Source organism: Daphnia magna, linkage group LG1 (assembly GCF_020631705.1).
Source record: "Daphnia magna isolate NIES linkage group LG1, ASM2063170v1.1, whole genome shotgun sequence".
NCBI lineage: Eukaryota > Metazoa > Arthropoda > Branchiopoda > Diplostraca > Daphniidae > Daphnia > Daphnia magna.
Window position 1 is genome coordinate 2,072,766 of NC_059182.1, and position 23,814 is coordinate 2,096,579.

General features: G+C 41.9%; 3 protein-coding genes across 5 annotated transcripts; 2 read left to right on the forward strand and 1 right to left on the reverse strand.

Moving 5' to 3' along the window:
• Positions 1 to 225: 225 nt before the first annotated feature.
• Positions 226 to 12,202, reverse strand: LOC116936597. Its single transcript, XM_032943789.2, is given in 11 exon segments — positions 226 to 1,892; positions 2,061 to 2,172; positions 2,338 to 2,480; positions 2,566 to 2,675; positions 2,794 to 2,901; positions 3,139 to 3,396; positions 3,538 to 3,605; positions 3,771 to 3,854; positions 11,463 to 11,578; positions 11,580 to 11,825; positions 11,827 to 12,202. Coding segments are annotated over 11 exon segments (1,908 nt in total). The 5' UTR covers positions 12,027 to 12,202; the 3' UTR covers positions 226 to 1,429.
• A 395-nt stretch (positions 12,203 to 12,597) lies between these two features.
• Positions 12,598 to 15,835, forward strand: LOC116936598 (ADP-ribosylation factor GTPase-activating protein 2). Its single transcript, XM_032943793.2, has 14 exons — positions 12,598 to 12,751; positions 12,852 to 12,891; positions 13,038 to 13,229; positions 13,291 to 13,422; positions 13,488 to 13,619; positions 13,697 to 13,786; positions 13,845 to 13,910; positions 13,976 to 14,110; positions 14,186 to 14,328; positions 14,388 to 14,537; positions 14,614 to 14,935; positions 15,010 to 15,138; positions 15,198 to 15,299; positions 15,372 to 15,835. The coding sequence occupies exons 1-14, from the start codon at positions 12,717 to 12,719 to the stop codon at positions 15,387 to 15,389; spliced, it is 1,686 nt and encodes a 561-aa protein (XP_032799684.2). The 5' UTR covers positions 12,598 to 12,716; the 3' UTR covers positions 15,390 to 15,835.
• A 338-nt stretch (positions 15,836 to 16,173) lies between these two features.
• On the forward strand, positions 16,174 to 22,966 carry LOC116936596 (nascent polypeptide-associated complex subunit alpha, muscle-specific form). Of its 3 annotated transcripts, XM_032943787.2 has the most exons (12): positions 16,174 to 16,375; positions 17,707 to 17,822; positions 18,761 to 18,936; positions 19,018 to 19,400; positions 19,597 to 20,330; positions 20,401 to 20,557; positions 20,618 to 20,941; positions 21,012 to 21,314; positions 21,375 to 21,877; positions 21,948 to 22,219; positions 22,339 to 22,493; positions 22,589 to 22,966. In XM_032943787.2, exons 3-12 carry the CDS (start codon positions 18,762 to 18,764, stop codon positions 22,841 to 22,843), a joined length of 3,261 nt encoding a protein of 1,086 aa, XP_032799678.2. In that variant the 5' UTR covers positions 16,174 to 16,375; positions 17,707 to 17,822; position 18,761; the 3' UTR covers positions 22,844 to 22,966. The 3 variants fall into 3 exon arrangements, with proteins under 3 accessions (XP_032799678.2, XP_032799677.2, XP_032799679.2); XM_032943786.2 differs by lacking the exons at positions 16,174 to 16,375; positions 17,707 to 17,822 and adding an exon at positions 18,480 to 18,639; XM_032943788.2 differs by lacking the exons at positions 16,174 to 16,375; positions 17,707 to 17,822 and adding an exon at positions 18,480 to 18,639 and having other exon boundaries at positions 19,021 to 19,400.
• Positions 22,967 to 23,814: the final 848 nt, after the last annotated feature.

Below are 23,814 nucleotides of genomic sequence, written 5' to 3' on the forward strand. Positions count from 1 at the left end.
TCCTTAACCGTTTTTAGACCGGCGTTTCAGTCGATATGGGGGAAAACTCCGTTCTGTCAGCGGTTCGTTCCGCCAGAGGGAGCTGCCAAATACGGGCTCGAAGCTGGCGCGAGTCGTCTGCCGTTTGACTCGGCATTTTTAAAATTATTTTTGGTTAGAAAAAAAACAAGAAGAAATTGATGGAATATTCCACAAACCGAAAAAAAAGACAAACATCCATATCCGTTTTCTTGACCAAATACATTCGTGTATTGTTTACACACATAAATTTATATATATATATAATATATAGAATTGTTGATATTACCGTGGACAAAGACAGACTAAAATTTCACCATTTTTCAGATTTATCCCACCCATAATTTTCTGACGAAAAATTAAAAAAACAAAAATAAATAGATAAAATCCGAAAATGACGAGACAATAACAAAAAAAAAAAAAATACGTCACCGGGATTTTTGGATATATATATAGTATGTGTGTGTGATTTGAATAACAGAATAAGGACGTAGAAAAAGACAAAAATAACAACACAACGTAAAAAAAAAAATGAAGAAAGAAAAATGGACGGACTACAACTGTTTCGTGTGTATGTAAATATGATGAAAAGAAGACGTCAGTGATTTAAAAACAACCCAAACATTCCTTTTATAAAATAATGGCACTCGATCTCTTTCCCTCTCCGCCTTGTCTAATTTGAATATGAAACAAATAAAATTTAAAAAAATGCACAGCAAAATTTCGTCAACTTTTATTTCTACACATAAGTTTTCATATCAAAATCGCTATCAAAAATGTGTATGTCTATACTGAATTAAATTCGATCGATGATTATTGCGTCAGTGATGTGTGATTGAATCATGAATGTAAAAAAAAAATATATATAATAATAATAATAATAAAAAGACGTAGTTTTGATCGTGAAATCAGCTACTATCAAATTTGTTGTGTTGCCATTGTGTTTTTTTCCATGATTTTCTCAAACGCTTTTTTTTTTTGTTGTTTTTCTAGTTGTGCCAAACACAACACACAACCGCTCGAAAATTTGCATGTTAAAACACAAGTGTGATGGATCGTTTTGAACGTACTTTTTTGGCACCGTCCTGATTGAAATCATATTTTTCTTTTCTTAAAACTTATTTATCTCTTTTTTTTTTTCCCACGGAATGTTTTGCATTAAATCAAATTTAAAAAAAAAAATCCCCTCCACACACGAATCGCCGTAGTTCTCCTCTCCTATATAATACTAGCCGCATCCATCAATCCCATCAAAAGAATTAAAAAAAAACAAAAAAACAAATCAGCAAAACAACAAACAAAGCGGATTTCATTAAATGAATTTTTCACGGCAGTTGTTTCGAGCGTTTTCTTCTCGATGTTGCATCGAAAAAAAAAAACTAAAAATTGTTCAGCAATGGCCGAAAAAACTTCAATGGTGGGCGTTGTAGGGCCGAGTCGGGTAGCGCAGACTGGCTGAACGGACCAATCCGCTATGTCGGCGCGACGTCCAGGGCGAGCTGGGCGGCAGGAGCTGATAGGTGGCGCTTAAGGGCGGCAATCCAGCGCAGACGGAAGGCGAATGTTCGCCACCCAAGTCGAGGACGTACGAGACGGAGTCGTGTTTCTTGGTGAAATCACGAACCGTCGGCGATTCGGCGTCATCTCCGGCTTCGGCCGCCGCTTCCGATAATTCAGACGCCATTTCCGTTGACGTGTTGGGACTGAAAACGTCGTCGACGTCGCTCTGAACGGATGCGCGGCCGTTGCCGTTCCCACTGCTGACGACAGCGTCACGGCGCCTCTTGATCTGACCTGTTCCGCCACCATCCGGCGTTAAACTGGCAATGCTGTTGTTGTTGTTCTCTCCCGTCCCGCTTTCCGATATAATGGGGCTATTATTAATCCACGTTTTTTAAAAAAAAACATCGTAATCATTCACGGTTATGCAAGACAAATTAATAAATGGTGGTTTATAACATTTTTTTTTGGGATCGTTACAAACTGGCGGTGATGATGAAAAAACGAAACAAAATTGGGCCTTTTAAAATGTTATTAAATACCTTAAACTGGGCGAGGGCAGGCCCCTTCGACTGAGTTTGGGCGTTTCGGACGGCGTCGAAGAGAACGGCGACGACGGATTGTGGCCTTTAGTTGGACTCGTTCGATCGCAGTCTAGTTAACCGAGTCGTAAAAAAAAAACAAAAACAAATAAGAAAGAACCACAACAAAATGAATTAGACCGAAACCTGTTTTCATTTTATTAATTCTTATTATTATTTTTTTAATGGCGTTTTGGTGGGGGTTTTTTATTTTATGTTTTTTTTTGAAGTAACGTACCGTTTTGAGAGTGGGTAGGTGACGGACGCCGCGCCAACGAGTTGAGGTAACGAAGCTGCTCGTTCTGCATGGAGAGCCGCTGGACCATCGTGGCCTCCTCTTTATGGCTCGCCTCCAACTTCTTCACTTCCGATTGCAATCGCCTATTTTCAATGTCCACATTTTCAATTTGATGTCGACGAATTAACATATTTCCGTTCTCAATCCAATTCATTTTTCAGTAAATACCTTTCTTCAATGTTTTTCTGCTCCAGCTGCGCTTTGAGGCCTTCCACCATGTTGCCAAGCGTGGTGACACGTTCGCGGAGATAAGGCACCTCTTTGGCGATATTGGTTGCCTGCGTTACGCGCACGTTATCGTTAAGTCATACGATTCTATTTTTTACGACGGCTACTTGATATGTTTGTTGTTTATTTATTTTTTTTTTTTTAAATTCCTCGTTTTTTTTGTTTTACCTTTTCTAATTCGCTACGCAAATTGCGGACCTCTTCGCATCGAAGATCGAAGACGACCTGCAGCGACGCCGTTTCTTTTTGCAGTTCGTTGAATTCGCACACTGTGGCCTGCATAACAAAGTAGGGGTGAGGGGAAGAGGCGTAAAAAACAAACGATTAGCGACTCGCCGGTTGTAGAGAACAACCCAAACTGAACAGCGCAGAAACTGCTGATATCATTTGATAATCTCAAAAAATTCTACGCCAGGCAGAAATCAAATGGGGATTTTTAACGGGTGGTCAAAGGTAACTGATAAGAAATAATCGCATTCAAAATGGCCGACTCTGTCAAAGTGTTTGAATGACCTGAACTTGGACTTCCACTTCCTGCCGGATGTTCTTCTCCAGTCGCTCTTTCTCAGCCAGCAGACCCCGCGTTTTCTCTAGAAGGGCATCGATCTTCTGCTGCCACGACTTTCGCTCCTCGGCCAATGAGGACGCGGCCGCCTCTGCCGCCTCCGCTCGAGCTGCCCTCTCTTCCGCCAGCTGACGCTCCAACTCGGTGCGCTCGTCCACCAGACGGGCAGTCCATTCGGCTGTCCAGGCCGCTTCTTTCGCTTCCAACTAAGGATTCATCGAAACAAAAAACACACACAAAAAAAACACACAACATTTTATTGTTTCTTTCTTTCTTGCGACCGAAATCGGAATTTCAAAATTCCCGCCTTCAGCCATTTAAGGGATTTGCATCATCGTAATAGTAACCTGCTGTTGGAATTGGTTTTCCTTTTCGGCAAGAGTGATGGTCAGTTCTTTCTGCAACTTGTCGTTGACTGTTGGATAACACACAAAAAAAAAAAAACGAATAAAGAGAGAGAGAGAGTGAGTTAAAATGGCTTCCCTTTTTTAAATTCCCCTCCATTTTTTTTTAAAATTTTATTATTGACGGTCACAAGAGGAAGGGAATTGTGTCAAGTCAACAAAAGGCAGACACTTACGTTCACGCTTGAGCTGTTCGAGTTGTTCGTGATGTTGAATTTTCAGCAAGTGGATTTGGTTGTGCAGTTCAACAGTCTGATCTACTGGAACGGGCAGATTTGAAAAAAAAAAACATCAAAGAAAAAAAGAGAAATTTAAACATTTAAATTGCAGGACTTTTTTTGTTTTGTTCTCGTCGCTATCGTTAGATACGATCGACAGGGATCGATCGTTTTCACGAAATGGAACGAGAGAGAAAACGAGGGGAAAAAAAGCCAAACCTTGAATAAAATTGCTATTGAGCCGCCTGGATTTCCAGGAGCCGAATAAAAACAACAGGATGGACATGATGGCGATGACTATAAAACACAGAATCAACAAATCCATGCGGATGCGACGCAAACAAAACAGCAACAAAAAATCAGGATCAGCTCTCCCCACCCCCCAAACAGCTGGGATTCTCTTTGTCCCTTTCTTTTTCTTTTCTTGTTTGTATTTCCAGTCGCGTTCCAGTCGGGAAAGAAAACAAAAAAAAGAAAATAGGTGCCGACGTCAAAGAATTTCTCACACGACGGGCACACGCGCAAAATAATCCCCCCACCCCCAAATCCAAAGAGAACACACACACACACACACACACAAGGCACCACAGCTGTCTCGTTCTCGAATGAAAACCGACCCACAATTTAGAACCGACCAGGCTGCGATGGCCTCCAACTCTCAACTGGACGGAGCGCAACAAGCGCCAAACGCCACATTCGCTATCGAAAACGAGCCCGTTCGGTTGCGTGATCATGCCAAACGTCTGTCCCGTTTGGCTGTCCAAAAACAAAACGGCAGCCACTTGGCAATAGCGTGGCTTCTAGTGAGATGATGCGCCATTTTTTTTTAAATTTCATTTGGACTTTCGAGGCCAGAAATAGTCACCGCCCACCTGATAGCGCAAAAACAAAAAAACGAGTCGGGAGAGGCCGTCGTGTTGCAGTGGGCGGCTTTGTGTGTTGGCGGTTTTTGGAAAAACACTTTCGAAAAAAAAAAAATACATTTTTTTCTTTCTTTTCCTTCTTCTTCTTCTGTCTAATAACATGGAACAAGTGAACGAAAACACCATTAGTCCGGCCAAGTCTTATACTCCGTTAGATAGAGTAGAGGCTATGATACACAAGAGATAAGTGAACCTCAAATATTCAGGTCGAACCGCATACGTCATTGACGCAGCCATTCGATTTGTGTGTGTCGGGTTCCAGGGTAAAAAGTGACAAGAAGGCGGATGTTAGAGGCTGAAGGAGTTTGAATTCCACCATCTAGTGGACGGGGAACGATGTCCATGTATAGAGTAGACAAGGTAAAAATTCTAAAAAAAAAAACGTTTCTTGAATCAAACCAAAATGGAATTTCAATATCGAACTGTATAGCGGAAGTCAGTAACAAAAAAAGAAAAAAAATTTTTTTTTGAATTCTTTAAGGTACGCATTCTCTGCCTATATGGTCAACGAAGGCGAATGGGACGGAAAAGACGACAGAAATAATTCATAAAAACAAAACGTATTCAACAAGAAAAAAGGAAGCCAGGGTCGTCGTAATCTGGGCCACAATTTGGCTGCAGGGACGGTGAACATTTTCGTATACGCATTTCAAAACCGTATGCCGTTTTAACTCGATCTCCTTGACTGTCTCCGCAACAAAGGAAAAAGCCAAACAAACAAAATATAAAACAAGTTTCAAATCAATTATGATGTCTATACGGGGCCCCCACCTCCCCTCTCGGCTTTGTTAATTGATAGCGACAGAGATGGAAAAGAAGTCGGATACACAAACGAACGTTGCGCACATACACGTATATATAACGAAGCTGTCAATCAGGTTGGATCAGGTTAGACACGTTACATTGGAACACCGTTCACTTTCATTGATGTGTGTCTTTTGCGCTAGTGGCGTCCCTTTTTTCTTTAGCGGCTGTTGGGGGCAAACATATGGTTGAACCACAACAATTGATGGCTTTATGGACTGGCAATATCAAGCTCTTCGTTCTTTTATTCGAGTTGAGATTGTCTTTGAAGCCTTTCCTTTTATTCTTTATGATGTACAGACAATGAAACAAAAGTCGAAAGTCGTTTTCAAATCGCCTCCAGGTGGGAAGGTAAAACAGTTTCGTGTTAATTAAAGGAGAGGGGGATAAATAAATCGTCTTTTGGAAATTGTCCAGGAAAACAACACGAAATTGCGGGGGGAGGTTTCAGAAAGTTCCGGAAACATTTTTTTTTTTTTTTTGCGAACATCTCTGCCAACTCATTTTGAAAAAGAAATGAAAAATGCCTCACACGACGTAACGGTGAAAAAGAAAAGAAATCTTCGCTGTTGGTATGCAAATTATTTCCTACTATCTGCTACTTTTCACGGCGAGGGCAAATGAAATTCAAACGATGAGTGATGACCTACCATTCAATGTGTTTGCATTATCACCCTTTTTTTTTCCCCCTTCCCCCGCCCTTACAGTTGCATCAATACGTGAACGATGGCGTGATGTTGAATGTATAAATAACGCAACACCAAAAAAATAAAATAAGAGAGGAGGAACACGCGGTGGTAGTCGGTATCAAAAAAGGCGTTCCATTTGCATTTTCTTTTTTTTTTCTTTCTCCATTGAATTTCAAAGAAGAATAGATTTAGAGGGGGGGAATACAAAACAGAGAGACACACACACACACACACCTACTTCCTGCCGGAATACCCACGTTGGGTTGTTGTTTCAATTTTTCCCGCGGCACGAATCTTTCCGCCATCAGACGCAAAGAGAAAGGGATCCTCTCTTTTTTTGTGTTTTGTTTTTTTTAAATGTACAGTACATTTTCAAACTGGATAACATATGGTCGTTTAGCCTGGATTATTTTATTTATTTTTTTTTTTTTTTCCAGGAAGACATTGTCAGTACAATCAGATTCATACGCACGTAGTGAGTATACCGCCAGGTGCGTGAGGGAAAAGGAGGTCTCATTAGTTTCCCGAAGAAATGAAATAATTCGGCACGTGACACAATAGGCATCTAGGTTTTGGGTTGTTCTACATTAATATCATCGTAGTAGTACAATATTGGGAATTAAAAAAAAAATTTCTAGGCTAATTTTTAATTGATCTCTTGTTTACTTGTTTTGTTTTGGGAAGCCGGACGCTTAAGAGAAAAAAAAACAGCATTGCAATTCCATGTTGGAGAAGGTATGGCGAGCCACATCCTCCCCAAAAATGGATCCAGTCCTCTGGGCCAGCCATTTGTAGCGTACGAGTTCTGTTCTTTAACGCGCTGCATAAATTATCTAGTCTGAACATTTACATCTTTTTCATTTTTTTCTTTTTTCTTTTCTTTCTTTCTTCATCATCAACGAAAAAAGCTGGTGGCAAAGAAAATGGCATCAAGGACGAACCAATTGTCTGCAGCCTCCAGTCGAAATCGAAAATCGCGAAATGCAAAAAGAAAAGAAGGGGCCAGCGAAACAAGATAGAACGATGATGTCGACGCAGAAAAAGCTATACTTCGTAGCGTGTAAATAGACGTACAAGGTGCGACGCCAATAGGACCCCCCTCTCTCTCTCTCTCCTCAGACGTCGGCTCTATCTAACAGCTTTTTGCCATTCCGGTCACGTTGGGCAGTCCTCGACTTTCTACTTAAACAAAAAGAGACAAAACAACAACAACAACAACCTTCTGCGATCCTAAGAAAGAAAAGAAGGGGGGAAAACGAGAATTCCTGGTCAGGCCCACCTGCCGTTTCATCAAAAATATTTTTTTCTGGATTTTTAGAAATTTGTGTGTGTGTTTGTGTGTGTGACGAGTTGTTCTCAAATTTTAAAAGAAGGGATGCAAATTTTCACGCAGCGGTGATCTATAAATAAAAGCGCTTTTTTTTTCCTGGCTTTGCTGACGTCTTATTTTATTTAGCAAATTCCACTTCATTGGTTCCATCCCCCCCTAAAAAAAAAAGACATTGACGTCACTAAAAGATTTCACGATGGGATTATTTTTGTTTTTTTTAACTTCCCCCCAAAAATTTACATTTCCAAAACATTTGAAAATAACCAGAAGCCAGAAAAAAAAAATATATGGAAGGATATCTCGAGCTCGTCGAGCTTTACCTCTTTTATGTGTGTGTGTGTGTGTCTTGTTAGTTGATTTTCTTTTTCTTTTTGATTTCAGGATTTTCAAGAGACAGCGGAAAGAGAAAATGTAAATTAAAAAAAAAAAAAAAGGTGAAACTGTGATGTTGGACGCGTGATAACCAGCTCTAAAGTCCCCCCCCCCTTTTTTTTCTTCTTCTTCTTCTCCTACACCACCCGTTGACTCTATTCAAACAAGAAACTTTTGAAGAGTCCGGTTCTTATTTGCCCAGGTTGTTGCTTCAACAACATTTTGTGTGTGTGTGTGTTTTGCTGTCCCATTTCAACTGTTTAAATCCGTTAAATTATTTTCTTAAACTTGTTGCATTTCAAAGTTAAGAAGCTTCGACAGTACACGGCAGCCCTACACACTCTTTTTTGCTTAGTGAGTTACGTTGGAAGGGCCAGCAGCAAGTCATCGGTCTTCCTTCAAAAAAAAAAAAAGTCTGGGGCGTTTTAAAGCAATTATAACCTTAGATGGGCAACGAGCGGCAGTGATATGCAGAAACTGTGTGTAGCCCTACGAGCTTTTCTTTAATTTTTTTTTTTGCTGGCCAACGCTAGGAGGACCTTATAATATATGGTAACCTTTGATATCTAAAATTCGAGAGAGAGAGAGATAGAAAAAATGCCTCTTTTTTTTTTTTTTTTTTTTTTTTTTGGATTGGATTGGATTTCTGATGTTCCAGGGCGGAGAATAAACAAGAAAAACAAAATTTATACAAGTGCACAGCCTTGAGATGGGCAGAAGAAATCCAATACGCCACTCGTTTAAGTGTGCCCGCCATCCAAACCAAATTGGGTTCAATTGCTTTCAACTTTTTCTTGCGCGAGGTTGTTGGAATGGGTGCGCGCAGGTGTAGGGCGGACATAATCGCTCAGCAAATAAAAAAAAAAAAAGGAAGAGAGGAAATAAACCAAAAGGGAAGACTAAATGGGCAAAGCACAACAGGGGAGTCAGATAGGCGAACCAATCGAAACAAAGCAAATTGTGACCGCAACAAGTCCAATTGTGTCGATACATTTCCAAATCGGGCCAGCAACCGTTTTCACGGTCTGATTCGTTAAAAGAAGACCGTGAATTCAGCACCCCCCCCCCCATCCTTTAAAAGAATAATTGCCTCCCCGTGAAATAAAATGGAAGAATTAATTGATGAATTTAATGGACCGTTTTTCTTTTCTTCCCTCTTCCTCGTTGCTAAATGTCAATGTGTAGTTACCCAAAAACGGAGACATTCGTGTCACAAGGCCAGCCAACAAAGCGAAGATTTGAAACAACACGGAACGCGCAGCTTGATATCAGGCCCTTCCTTTCCTTGTAAATCGCTTTCGATCGTCATTACACGCAGATTCTGTTTTGTTTTGCAATCGTTCAGCTATTCAAGTCGCATATTTAACCGTTCACATTGCCAAACACGTTTTTTTTTTTTTTTCTCTTTTTCCACCCCGACAGGTAGAAACAAACAAGACACCTATGCCCTTTTAAGCTAAAGAAACACTTTGATGTAACATTGGTGAATCATTTTTTTTTTCCGGGTTGATTTGCTCAACACTTTCGTCTTAGAAAAAAAAAAATACTATTTTCGAAATTTGGCGCGTTTTTTATTTTACCTTGGCGGAGTGTGCACCTCTGCTGGATGAGCGCTGGCGCAGGTAGGCGAACCAGAAGCAAGTAATGATGCTGGGTCGGTTTGGCAATAATCAAATGCTGCTGCCGATGCAACAGATTGCCGCTTATTCCGCTCGTCATGATGGCGCCGTTGGACACGTTCACTGACATCGAGTCACATCGGAAAACGATTGCAATCACGCAGACACACGCACATCGAATTATTCCACCAGTCCGGCAAATGTCCACCTTTATTTCTTTCGCAGTTAAAAAAAAAAATCCCGCCAAAAATGCCAAGGAAAAAACCCCCACCAAAATGTTTGATTTCTTTCGTGTGACCGTACGCTCGGCTTCTCTTTACTCGACTGGCGGTCGAGTCTCTCACGCACCACGAGGAGAAGCGCCAGGAGAGAGCTGCGTGCCCTGCCCGCGGGAGTAGTAGAGAGAGGGGGGGGGGAGCAAAACTTGTACACGCAAACAACAAAATAGACGTCGTTTCTATATTTCTCTCTCTCTCTCTTTTCTCGCCGCGCATCGTTGCCTCCTCTTTTTTTTTTTAAGTTGAACGAAAGAAGAGGCGCCACTGAATGATGTCGAAGAAAAGAAAAATATAAATATTTGAAGAAGCGCAAGAATTTCGGCAATGATCAAAAAATAAGAAGAAGAAAAAGGACGACGATATCGGGAGCTGCTTACTCCACATATGTTCGGGAAATAGAATTTTTTGTTTTGTTTTCCCCCCTTCAGTATATACTATTTACAGCTCATCTCTTTCTTTCTTCGTTGCATTCTCTTTGCGATGGCGCATTGTTTCTGGATTAGATCAAACTATTTCTTTCAAATACTCTGGTCGAAAGTAAAAAAAAAAAAAAAATGGTGGAACTGATTTGATTTTCTATTTATTTTTTCTTGTGGTGAACCGCACGGATCATCTACCAAAAAAAACTGATTGGGTTCGACCAAGGTCCTTTGAAATGTTTGTCAAGAAAAAATGCGTCAATGTGGTTTTCGAATTAAATGGCTTACTATTACTGCATGTGCGTCCACTCTCACTGATTAGCTTTCGGCTCTACCTGAGAAGCGTCCCAATAAAAATAGAAAGAGAAAAAAAAGAAAGACAGAAATTGGTTTATGTAACCCAAGGCGTGGTTTGTTGTTTCCAATGTTCGTGACCGAAAAGCAAAAACGAGCAATGAACTTCTTTGAGCCAAAGAGAACGAAACGGGTTTCGAAAAAAACAACATCAACAACTAAAAAAAAACGCTGTCGTTTTAAGAAAAAGTCCCGCGGCCTCGTTTATTTTTTTCTTCTTCTACTTCCATCTGCTGGTCGGATAAAAATCAGCTGTCAAAAGGTCGACTGTTTTTGTGTGTTTGTGTGAAAGAAAATGGAGAGCTAGGAAGAGGTGACGGAAGAGAAACCACCTGCTGTAAATGACGTAGTTACGAAGCTGCCGCGATGTCGACATCTTTACATTCGCACAAAAGGATAAGAAAAGAGGCGCACATCAATAGAGAGTCTATGCTAATCGGATTGAGCCGTTTCCAACGTGGCGTCTTGATACTTTGCACGCAGAGAGAAGCCAGTCACGCGTGAATCCACTCCAATCCGGTTGTTATGTACAGCAGGAAATGGCTGGCCATTTTTGTTTTGTTTTGGCTTGATATATTCAGTGCCTTTTAACCCACTGCCTTATCTCAGGTGCAGATAGTGCGTTTCAACAACAACGAAATAAAATGCACCGTTGCTCGTTGCTTCCAAAATTGGATCAAACGAACGAAAAACTTGGTTTGCAATGTGTAAAAAAATGAAAACCACAAAATAGCAAGCAAACAACCACCATTATTCTAGTGTAGTGGGGAAGCCAATTCAAAGGGAATAGACAAAGAAAAAAGGGCTTTTTACCTCGCATAAAGTCGACATATTATCAAAAGATGATTGCCATTCAACTTACCAACGGTGCTGGTGACGGTGGGCGTTGGACGTTTGACAAGCCTGCTCGTCGTTTTGGCCATGGCTGCAGTTAGTCGACTAGTTGAGGACTGAGGTGGACGTAAGAAATCGATTGGACGTAACAACGTCTTTATTCAACTCTTTCAAGCTGCCATTTTCCGAACTGGAGAAGACACCACTAGATTCGGTGCCAGTTGAAGTGGCCATTTGTTCTTGCTTGTTGTTCTTCTCTTTGCCCTGTTTGTTACTTGGCGCCACTCTGTCCAATCGGCCACCAAACGATTTGACAGTCTGCCACAAAGGTTTCGACGATGTCACGCCACTTGAACTGCTTTTCGAACTCATTTTGTTGCTGAGAATCTCTCGACACGAGGCCACTTGTTTTACTGGTGATAACCACTCGCGAACTGACTTCGTTGCGATCGCTGTGTGCCGTTGGCGGACGCATAGCGTTGATTTTGATGGAGCTACGAAAGGGCACTGCTCTGTTCATGGGCAAGACTAAAGGTGCACTGCTCGGCTTCGAAGGAACTGCTGCTGCTGCTGCTTCACGTCGACTAGACATTGTTCAAGAGCTCGTCGTGTTGTAAAATGTGATATACCTCCGGCAGCAACGAAACAAAATAAGCTCTCTCCGGTACAATGCTCTCGCCAACACACAACATACTTTCTATTTGTAGAACAGCTGATGAGTTTCCATATGATAATTCGATTGGTTGCCCTGGCAACCTCTATCAACAACTGGTATCGATCTTTTGTTCGACAATCGTAAAATGATACCAACAGACAAGTCTGTTCTCTTTTTCAACTCGTCATTGTTTCAGCAAGAGGCAGACACTTTATCTACATTATTTAGTTGACTATTTACCTAGTCTATCATGTGGAAACGATTGAATCGATTCACGAGGCTTCTTCACGCAACGTTGAATGACAAAGGGATGCAGACTGGAATCCGCCAACACTGCAAGTCACTTTACCTGCAGCGCCATTGTGTTCAAAAGGCACAACATGGCCAGGATAGCTTTAGGCTACAGGGGAAGAGATGCGGAGTTTGCATAGGGTTAGAAAATACCAGAGTTTAGAGTTTTGGTACTCGGCACGAGATAGTCGATGTCGCTAGCAGTCCGAAAGAAGAACCAATTAGTAGGCTATCCCATCTATAGTTTCCTCACGAGGCGTTTGTCTTTTGTTTCACGTGGCAGCGTTCGGCGATTGTTTTTTGTTGACGTATCGGATCATCTGCCCAAAAGAAAAAATGGCGGTGGAAGCACCTAATAAAGCCGATATTGAGTAAATTGACTTTTCAAAATGATTTAGATTCTGTCGCGTTAATTCTTAGACCACCAGATGAAGAAATTTTCATTTATTGTTTTCGTTTGATTTATTTCAGGGCCATTTTCAAGAGGTTACGATCAATTCCCTCTAATAAGGTGAGTCAGGTGTTTAGCCTTGTGCAATACTTTTAATTATCTAATGCTCGCTTATTCATTTTCTAACCGAATCGTGGAACGATACAAACAATTATTTTACAGAAAAAATGGACATTTAAGAGTTCTCAAATTTTTTTTTTGTCTAGACATGTTTTGATTGTGGAGCCAAAAATCCTACATGGTCAACAGTGACTTTTGGAGTCTTCATCTGCATTGATTGCTCTTCGGTCCATAGAAATTTGGGGGTCCATCTCACATTCGTCCGCTCCACACAGCTAGACACGCAGTGGACATGGGTGCAACTACGGAGCATGCAACTTGGAGGAAACGCCAATGCCGTATGAAACCTTGCAACACATCAATGGATACTTTATAATCGTGATGTATTGCAATCTGTAGGCAACTTTCTTCCGGCAGCATAACTGCATCACTATGGATGCGCAGACCAAGTACAATTCTAGAGCAGCCATGCTGTACAAGGAAAAGCTTTCTAATCTAGCTGTCCAATCTTTGAAGATTCACGGAACTCAAGTAATTTCATTTTATTCTCTCTACCACAAGTTTTTAGTTGCTCACTTGAGTTTTTTTCCTTGAAGCTTCACATCGATTCAGGAACGGAAGCAGTGGCTCCCCAGGAAAAGAAGGAAGAAGATTTCTTCGCAGTAACTGAAGCATTCCCAGACACAACACCTGTTAATACAAATGGATCATTCTTGCCCAAAATTGTTGTGAGTCTACATGCTTAGCACACACACACAAAAACTACAGTTTTTTTATAAGGATATCTTGTGTCTGAATTTAAAAGGCCACAGAACCTGTTAAATCAAAGGAATCTGAGACAGAATGCCAAGGTGCTGGACCGAATGTCGCTGTTATTAGCAATCCATCTCCTGCGGTAAATCATTTTCTTGATGTCGGTTTAATTCAGAAGTCATGACTTAACAATTTTCTAGGTTGCGGAACCAAAAGTTGCTAAATCTCTTATTGGGCAACGCAAACCAGCTGCGAAAAAACCAGGGGTATGATTTAGCTTAGCCGACACTCTTCTACCAATTTCCTGTATTCTTTTCTTTTCCTCTAACAGATGGGCGCCAAAAAAGGATTGGGTGCAACCAAAGTGCATACCAATTTTGACGAAATTGAAAAGGAAGCTCAACTTGCCGACTCGATGCGTTCGCAGAAAGGCGCTGACGTCAAACCAGAAGAAACCGAATCCCAGGTATGTATCTGTGTCTTCTCAGTCAACAAGTGTTTCAATCTTTTACTACTGAAAGTATTTTTTAATGCTCAACAGACAAACTCTCTACGACTAGCCTATCAAGATTTGAGCCTCGAGTCGAAGAAACAATCGGAACGACTACAAAAAGTAGATCCATCGAAAGCGCAACAGGTGGAACGTTTGGGTATGGGAATCATGGGAGCGAACAGTGGTCCGAGGTAAATACATTTATTAAAATAATAAAGAGCAGCACGTCAGGTCCTTTCCTTTTGTGCAGAAATATCAGTCATTCCGCCATTAGTGACATGGCTATTATTCAACAAGATTCTTCGGCCTTCACTAGTAGCTCGAGTGCGTCCGTTTTGGCTTCATTGGACCGAAAAACGTTTGCAGTGGCAGAAGAATCTTCTAATTCGTTCTACTCCAAGTAAGAGGATTTCTCCTTTTAAGAAGTCGTTTGAGGGATGTTTTTTAACCGCAAATCACGTTTTTTTTTTTCTCAGAAATTCCGGGCTCGATGATTTGCTGACTCGTGGTGGAAGCAGCAAATCTAGTCGTGACTCGGATTGGGACATGTTGAGTGATTTCGCCCCCGTTTCCAAGCCGTCTCAAAGCGCGGCAAGTTACGGAGGTCCTATTTCCTCGAGCTCGAACTATGGATCATCCACGACCAGTGGCAAATCATCCAGCTCAACGTATGGCTCTTCTACGAAAACGAAGGAATTTTCGTCTGGCGGCCCCGACAGTGGCGAAGCGCAAAAAAAGTTTGGCAGCGCCAAAGCCATTTCATCTGACCAATATTTCCAGGATTCCGGCAGTGCTGATGTAAATATTATTCCCCCGAAAAATAACATTTCTGGTCTGACCATAACGGAAATATTTTGTATAAATAATTGCAGCAGGAACGAAGGTCGAACTTGTCACGATTTCAGGGCTCGTCGGGAATCTCTTCGTCGGACTATTTCGGGACTGGCAATTCCAGCACTGGAGGTTCTAAAAACTCGGGTGGAGCTGGGTACAACATCCAGGTAATGTCATTGCTTGTATTTATGCACCTGCTTTCTAATCGATTCATGTCGTTTTAAAGGCTCCGGATTTGGACGAAGTGAAGGAAAGCGTTCGTCAGGGCGTTACGAAGGTGGCAAGCAAACTCTCCTCGCTGGCTAATGATTTCGCTAGCAGCATACAGGTTTACAATCAGAAGTGTTTCATATGGAGGTCTTGAAGTAACTGACGATGTTTGTTTCATTTCATTCTACAGGATCGTTACGGTTATTAATTTATTGCATAACAATTAAATAATGAGGCGCTAATGGAGAACAGCATTTTATCCAGGACCGCTCGTTTCCTTGAATCCGTTTACAGATTTGTTTCCAATATTGGTAGAGATTTAAAACGATTTTTTTGTTGGTGTCTCTTAAAAAAGGGAGGGAAAAATCCACCTTTACGGAAAAAAAAATTATAATAATAATAATAATTAAAAAAATGTAAACCCCAAGTGCAATTGATTGCTCTTGGCTGTGTGGTTGATTACTTTTCGAAATGGTCTTGGTCTTGGCCGTCTTAAAATTCTATTTTCTTCCTGCAATCTGTGCTCTATCTCGCCCAATTAATTTAGTTCCATCTTCATTTTTTGTTTTTTTTTTCCTTTCTTTCATGAACATGTTGGTCTTCTTCTCCATCTGTTTGTCTTTTGCAGACAATAAAAAAACAATATCAGCCATCGCCCATTTTGTTTTGATGTTAATCTGCACTAGATGGTGGCAACTGTGCAATTCGTCCTTGAGATGACTCAGCGCATGATGTTGAACTTGGGCGATTAGCCAATAGTCATCCATTGAAAGCGGTCGACCCGTGCTGCCACTACTACGCAAGATGTTTATTATTGATTAGTTTTTTCCGTTTTTTTTTTTGTTATTGTTATTTTGTTTTCTCCTTTTCGTTTGCGCGGTTTTGCTATTCCTGTTTTTCTAGGCCAGTGACGAGTTTCACTTTCTTTCTGGCAACGACGCGCCAAGATTTGCTAATACACGTTGGATCATTCAAGCTTTCCCTTTAGTTGGCCAACATCCAAGCAGTGTCAAAAAGAATGTGTGAAGAAGATGAAACCCGGATCTGGTCTTTGTCGAGAGGACTTGACTGCCATCATATCAGCATCTGTCAGTTAGTGTTCAGCCACAGGGAAAAAGGAGAAAATGAACAAAGTCATGCTTCATGATCTAAATCTTTGGCTCTTCCAACGGCCATTTTGAATGACCCTGTCTCGTGAGTATCAGAACGACGCCCCTGTAATAGACTCGTCCACGTTTTCCAGGCCCAGTTAAAAAAAGAACCGCAGGCCTTGTTTGTCTCTGGATTATTGGCGACCAAAAATGACATGAGTGCTGTGGCCTCGGTTGTTTCCTTCATAATGTTTGACATGTTTTCTTAACTAGCATTATGCTCAGAGCTTCCTTATAGTTGATTGTCTTTCTTTGTGGGCATGATCGTAAATGAATATAACCTTCCGGGCTGAGTGTTCTCACGACGCCCTACTCATCCGTAACGTCCTCCATTGCCAATGAGATTGGTAACTTACTATTTTTGTTTTCCTTCCTTTTTATTTCGAGGGTAAGGTCAATTGTGTAGTGTACAGAGATCCGTCTCTTCGTTGACGTGAAGTCCTCCCTCGCATGTCAACCTTGCAGCACTCTCGGGGAAGAATTCAGCTCCACCAAATCATTAATCATTCTAATGTGACGAGCTGGGAAAGAACTGCTACTCGATTTGGTTTTTTGTGAAAAACAAAACAAAAATGCGTAGAACTATTTTCATGAAAAGGCGTATCCATCTTACCATTTCTTTTGGCAAGTCAACTTCAATTGAACCCTCCATTTTTGGTCTTGGGAAGAGACCTTTCGTTTTTCTTTCTTGGGTGTGTTAGCGAAATGCTTTTTTTCTTATTTTTGGCATCGTCCAGTTTCAAGGTCCACGGTGAATTTTTGCGTCTTAAAAAAATGATTGTTCTTCTTACGAGTCTCAGACAATTGCAGCTTTCAGATATGTCAGATGTTAGTTTCCGGTTCGACATTGCCATGCGGGTCGTTGTTGAACAAAGAATGTCGCTCGAAAATTTATTGCGTAAAACAAATTGAGTAAAAACCACTCGTGTTGGGGAAGCACGTACGTTATGAGGTGACGTCAGCGCTAATATAGTGAATCGGACCGACAAAAACCCCATATTAAGAGAACGAATGCGCAAACAATAGCGAGGTGTTTTTTTCGTTCCTTTGTTCTTGAAGGATGGTACATATATATTTATACTTTGTTTAAGATCCAAACTGGAAAAAATCGTGAAACATGGGAGGAGGCTATTTCTTTGTTCCCCTCTTTTTTTTTTTTTTGCCTTTTTTTTTTTTCTGATTCTGAATATGGGCACAGGGCGAGGCGAATTTTTATCTCTATCTGCTCATGCCATTTTCGATCTATCCCGGGTCGTGCTATCCATCACGTTTTTCACCAATGATTTCTAATACCCCAAGCGAATCAACATCAAGTAAATTTCATTTTGCGTCATAGTAGTTTTTTTAATATGTCTGTTATTTATTCCTCGCTAGGTTAGTAGTTGTCGTCAAGGCGAAAATTTCATTCCGCTTCCTCGGACAACATCGACGACGACCCAATTCACCAGACACACACACACGGAGCTTCAGAAAACCTCAAATACCGCAAGGTGAATAAAAATAAAAACACATAAAGAAAAAAACAAAACATGTTTTTTATGATGTATGCGTGCGTCTTTTGCTCGTGGACATCCACAGGCACCGAAGACATGGTGTTCGTGAACTTTAGACGCCCGTGACACCGCATTTCTTTGCTCCCGCTGCCTTTTTTTCGTTCCTTCCCGGCACTTTTAAGTAACTGTACTCTCGGGCTTTTCCGTCCCTAATGGCAGTACTTGTCTTTGCGAAGATAAATAGCCGTGATAGCAGATTATTTCTTCCGAAAGAAGTCCCATAATCTTTTTCTTTTTTTCTTTTTAGGTATAACATTTACTTCGGCAACCACCAAACGTGTACATTGACCTTACACAACATTCCACCTTTTTCTGGTTTTTAATCTTTTTCAAAAAATTCTTGTTTTATGTGTCAAGTCAAGCCTATAGATGCGTGAATATTCCCGGTCATATCGTGACTTTTTGGATGGTGTTCCATGATGAAAAGCCCCCTAAAAAAGACGAACACCTACGCGTATGAACGAAAGAAATGGGAGAGGAGAGAGAGAGAAACAAACGCTAGCGGGCAAAGGAGGTGTTTTTTTTTTTTGGCTCAGGAAGACTGAGAGAAAAAGAAAGAAAAGGAGAAAAATAATGTGTATGGTACATATAAGCTAACCGTCAAGGTGGGCTCAATCAGAGAGGCTCTCGCATGCACAGGTATTTAAAGCCCAGTCAGACTCCTGGGCTCCTTCAGTTTGGGTTTAGTTCTTACGTCTCTCCATTCCTAGTGTCTGGTCCGCTCATTTTCCCTCCCAATTTCTCAATCTTTCAGGTAACTTTTGAACTGATGGATTGAAAATATTCGGAAGACATTGTATCAGTAATTCAATCTCACTCCAACTAAACATGTTGTTTTGTTTTTTTCTCGTTCTTATTTTTCTAATCAATTCTAGGATGGTTTGTCATTTGATGACACTCACCTGTCTCCTGATATCCATTTTTGGTTTGATTGACTGTAAACCTCGCGGCCAGGTTCACACTTCGTACAATGCAGTGGTCGGATCCAGTTTCGAGCCAGCCTTCAGCGCATCCAGCTACGATTCATTGGGAATCCAACCAAGTCGTTCAGGTAAGTGTCTCGACTTTACAACCAACGTCGTAAAAAATTTTTTAAGACCTCAATCGATGTTGACTGCAAACTAACTCAAAGCAGGTCGCAACGAACAGAAACAACATTATTGGTGGCAAGGTTCACAATCGCCGTTTAGCGAAGGAGCGGGTCAAAATCAAGGTGTTTCATCCGTTGGGGCGAGTAAATCGGGGCAGACGTACGCTTCGGTCGCCGGATGCAGCGGCGAAGCTTGCAGTTCTCCGTTATTTAGCGCACCACCAGCATCGCCTTCCATCAGCAGCGGTGGAGGCGGTAGCTGTTGCAATCATTATTGGCAAAAACCTGGCCATCCGTGCTCCACTCACCAAGGAATCGATTGCCCGCGTCGATTTAGTTGCGTCCACTACCAATCTTGCAGGAATGGCGTCATCTCACTTGCATCCACTGCGAGCCACACCTCGCAGAGACCATCAATCGACCAGGTAATTTATTCGTGTCATCTTGAGTTTTTAAAAACCGGTTTTTGTTTTTTTCAACACCTGAAGAAATTTAGCTAACGTGTTCGGGCGGGGAATGCCGATTGATCAAGACACGATAACAATGAGTCATTTATAAATATTCTGGATGTTTGGATGAATTGCAGATTTTTATTTTTTTTTATTTGATTTTTGGATATAGTTGATGAACTACGGCCGACCTTGCGGTTCTTCCGGAATCGAAGTGTGTTGTCAGGACGCCCCTCCAAGGCCGGAACCGGTGGTACAACAACCTCCTGCTACTTATTATCCCCCTTCAGCACCAGCTCACAACCAACAAGTTGTTGGTTGCTCCGGTGGATGTACACCAACTACATCGCCAGTATATTACCCACCGCCGGTTCATCATCCATCTCCGCCGTCTTCATACCCTTCGGTTCAGCTGCCATCTTCGCCACCGATATACTATCCACCAGCGCCGACAACCACTACGCGGAGACCGGTTTATTATCCGGCGACGGCACCTGTTTTAGCTCAGTCTCCACCCGTTTATCAACCAACTTCTACACCTGTTTATTCACCGGCTCCGCCTGTTTACCAACCTTCGCCTGCACCAGTTTACACACCGGCTTCTCCACCCGTTTATAACCCCGCACCAGCACCTGTTTACACACCCGCCCCTGCACCCGTTTACACCCCGTCCCCTGCACCCGTTTATACACCAGCACCGCCAACTTACCAACCTCCGCCACCACCACCGGTTAACACTCCACCTCCGCCACCACCACCGGTTAACACTCCACCTCCGCCACCACCACCGGTTAACACTCCACCTCCGCCACCACCACCGGTTAACACTCCACCTCCACCACTTCCAGTGGTGGTGGAGCCAACTAGACCACCATTTCCACCGTCTGCTCCACCAACACAAGCTTCGTGAGTATCTCCTTTTTAAAAATTCAAATGCTTTTGCATCTTCATTTCTTTGCCTTTTTAAACAATCAAGAGTGGCACAAGGTCCGCCAGCCAATTCTTTACCTTACCCCGGTTGCGCTGCAGCTTTGAAATGCGTACTGGAAGAGTATTGCAGCATTGACGGTGTTATGATCGACAAACCCGTTTTCCTTTCTGAACAGTTGAAACCCTACCGTACACCTCTCATGGTAATTAGGTTTTGAATTATTACAAATTGTTTAGCTTCTGATTGAATCGCTTATATTTAGTCGTGCCTGAATGTTGAAACCAATCAAGTTGGTTTCTGCTGTCGCGATCCGTTGTACAACGATCCCTGGCCAGCTGATATGCCCATGCCAGGCATGCCTCCTTTGGCTCCAGTTGTCCAGGAACAAATTCAGCCGCAATCACCTGCCCCACCTGTACAGCCTGTAGTAATTGCTACTGAGCCTTATGCACCACCAACTCAAACACCTCCTACACTACCACCCCCAACTCAACCGCCATACATTCAATGTTTTTCAACCCAGGAATGTGTTCCAGCTCATGTGTGCGGTGGTCGGTTTGAAACGTTTGATGATAGTCCAAACGCGGTAAAGAAAAAAAAATCCATTTCGTTTAGTTTGCTATAATTTTCTTCATTCAAACGTTTGTCTTTTACAGAGATGTCAGACTGTCGACTATCAAGTCGGTGTCTGCTGCAAACTACCACTGCCTGTTCCCCCTCCGCCAACTACTACACCACCTCCTCCTCCGCCAACTACTACAACACCTCCCCCTCCGCCAACTACTAGACCACCTCCACCGATTGAACCCGTAGTAGTACCACCTCCTGATTCTTACTTACCTCCACCTCCACCACCCCCTACTCAACCACCGTACATTCAGTGTCTTCCTACTCAAGAATGCATCCCCGCTCACGTCTGTGGTGGTCGTTTCGAACCCTTCAACGACAGTCCAAACGCTGTAAGGCAACAGTTTCATTTTAACTAAAATTCAATGTACTCATTTGTTTCAATTCATTAGAGATGCCAAAACCCCGAAGATGGGCAGGCTGGTGTCTGCTGTAAACTACCACCCCCTACCCAACCACCTCCACCCCCTACTCAACCACCTCCACCCCCTACACAACCACCTCCACCCCCTACACAACCACCTCCACCCCCTACACAACCACCTCCACCACCAGTACAGCCAGTTGAAGCTCCTTCATTATCTTATTTGCCTCCTCCGGTTGGACCCGTTGTGACTCCTCCACCCGTTGTCGTTCTTCCTCCACCAACAACGCAACCTGTGGTGGAACAATCCTTCATCCCTCCACCACCACCTCCGCCTGCGCCAGCTAACCAAGTTTTGGAAAATCAATGCGGTATCTCCAGACCTGTTTCTCAATTACTTGGTAATGGTGAAGCTGCGTTAGGCGAATTTCCTTGGCACGTCATGATTGCTAACGTCAACGGATCCATGACTTGCTCCGGTGCTCTCATTGGATCGAAATTTGTCGCTACATCGTTCCACTGTGTCCAAGGGTAAGATAAACAAAATGTCCGTGTCTTTCGGAACGTATGTCTAATCTTAAAATGATGTTTGGCTTTTCAGGACTATCCCTTCTAACCTGATTGTGCGACTTGGCGAACAGTATGTCGGCACTACTAATGAGCCTCTCCCGCATTACGAAATCCCCGTGACGGCTGTGGTTGGTCATCCTAATTTCGCTGAAGGTTCGCTTTTCCATGATACTGCCGTTCTCATGCTGGCCACAGACGCACCCTCAGGACAAGCACATATTGCTCCTATATGTCTTCCATCTCAATCTGAACCACAGGTTTCGCAATGCGTAGTCTCCGGATGGGGCCACGATACGCTATCCGGTAAGTGCTGTCTAATTTGGGATGAAATATGTTTCAATTCGATCCAGACGTCATCATTTTTTATTTTTATTTTTTTTTACAAATTAACATGGCTAATGGTATGCAAATGGAATTGGCAGGTTTACAAAGCGGAGTTTTGAATAAGGTCCAGGTTGATGTTGTGCGGAACGAAGATTGCCAAAACTCACTGCAAAGCAGTCATTTAGGCAAATATTTTAAATTACATAAGAGTTTCACTTGTGCGTCTACCCAAAACAGCATTAACCCATGCAAGGTGAGTCACCAGCTGCAAAACTTATGCTAATTTCGGAAAGTATCATAGAAAAATGAGTCAGCTATCTAAATTTGTATATGTTATGCATTCTGCAGGTCGATGGAGGATCTCCACTGGTCTGTGTACGGCCTGATGGAAGTCACGTCCTTATGGGTCTGTCATCCTGGTCTGTGGGTTGCAGTAATCAGCAACAGCCGGGTGTTTACGCTGATGTAATGGCCGTCGCTCCTTGGATGCAACAAGAAATGGCTAAACCTGAAGCCAGTCTGATCGAACAGTCTAACTCAGCTTTCCAAACACAACAGCAATTCCAAACGCAGTTTGGACCTGGAGCTGGTTATGGTCGTTAAAACAAAACAAACAAACAGAAAAATCTCTATTCTCAAACTTCCCACATGTTTGTTTTTTTAGCCTTATACTTTCTCCTTTTGTTTATACATAAAAATAATAATAAATGAAATTTTTTTCTGGTACATATGCGTTGTTTATTTTGGGATCATGTATATATCAAATAACGTAGCCGACAATTTAGCGTTTTAAGTTGAAGTCATTCCCTTTACCGTTATGCCTTATTAGAATATTGTCTTATAAAAATCTTAATTTATGTGGCTATAAAATGGTAATTGCCTTCAGGGTCTAGCAGGGTTTTAATGCTTTCTCCTGAGAAAGCATAATCTCAGGACTGAGATTAAACATTTTCTGTAAGCTTTCAATAAATTTTGCTTGAAAAGCGTAGACAGCTGGCATTAAAAAATACGTCATCGGACACTTAAACTGTGCGAATGTCTGTCCCTAAATTCCCATTTACGGTACTGGCAAGTTTTCTTTTGTCTTTGAACTGCCAGTCCACCACGTCGATGAGTCAGTTCATCGCTTTTAGTATCCCCAGTTTAAATTTAACTTTCACCGATCGTGTAGTCTAACAGAAAACATGCGTGGCTTTGGCTATTTTGATAAAATTTACCTGCTTAGTTATACGTACAAAACCTTCGTTGAATCAGTTGTTAGTTATTCGTTCTTAAGGGCATGTTTAAAAAATTCGAATCTAATCAATTTTTCGCTCTTGGCATGTCATTTGTTTTAGACTTTCTTTTTTTTTTTTTTTTTTTATCCTGCGTAGTAATTACGATTCACGAAGCATAGAGTTGTACCGGATCCTGAGTTGCAATATTTAAAAACTCTGCCTGCCTGTCTACCAAAAAGAAGTAGACCAGTAGGCAAGTAGGTAGGAATATTAACATGGGAGGAATAGGGCGAATGTGGCAAGATGAAAGAAATCGTCTACTTATTTGTTATTTGAAGATAAGCTTTTTTGAAATTT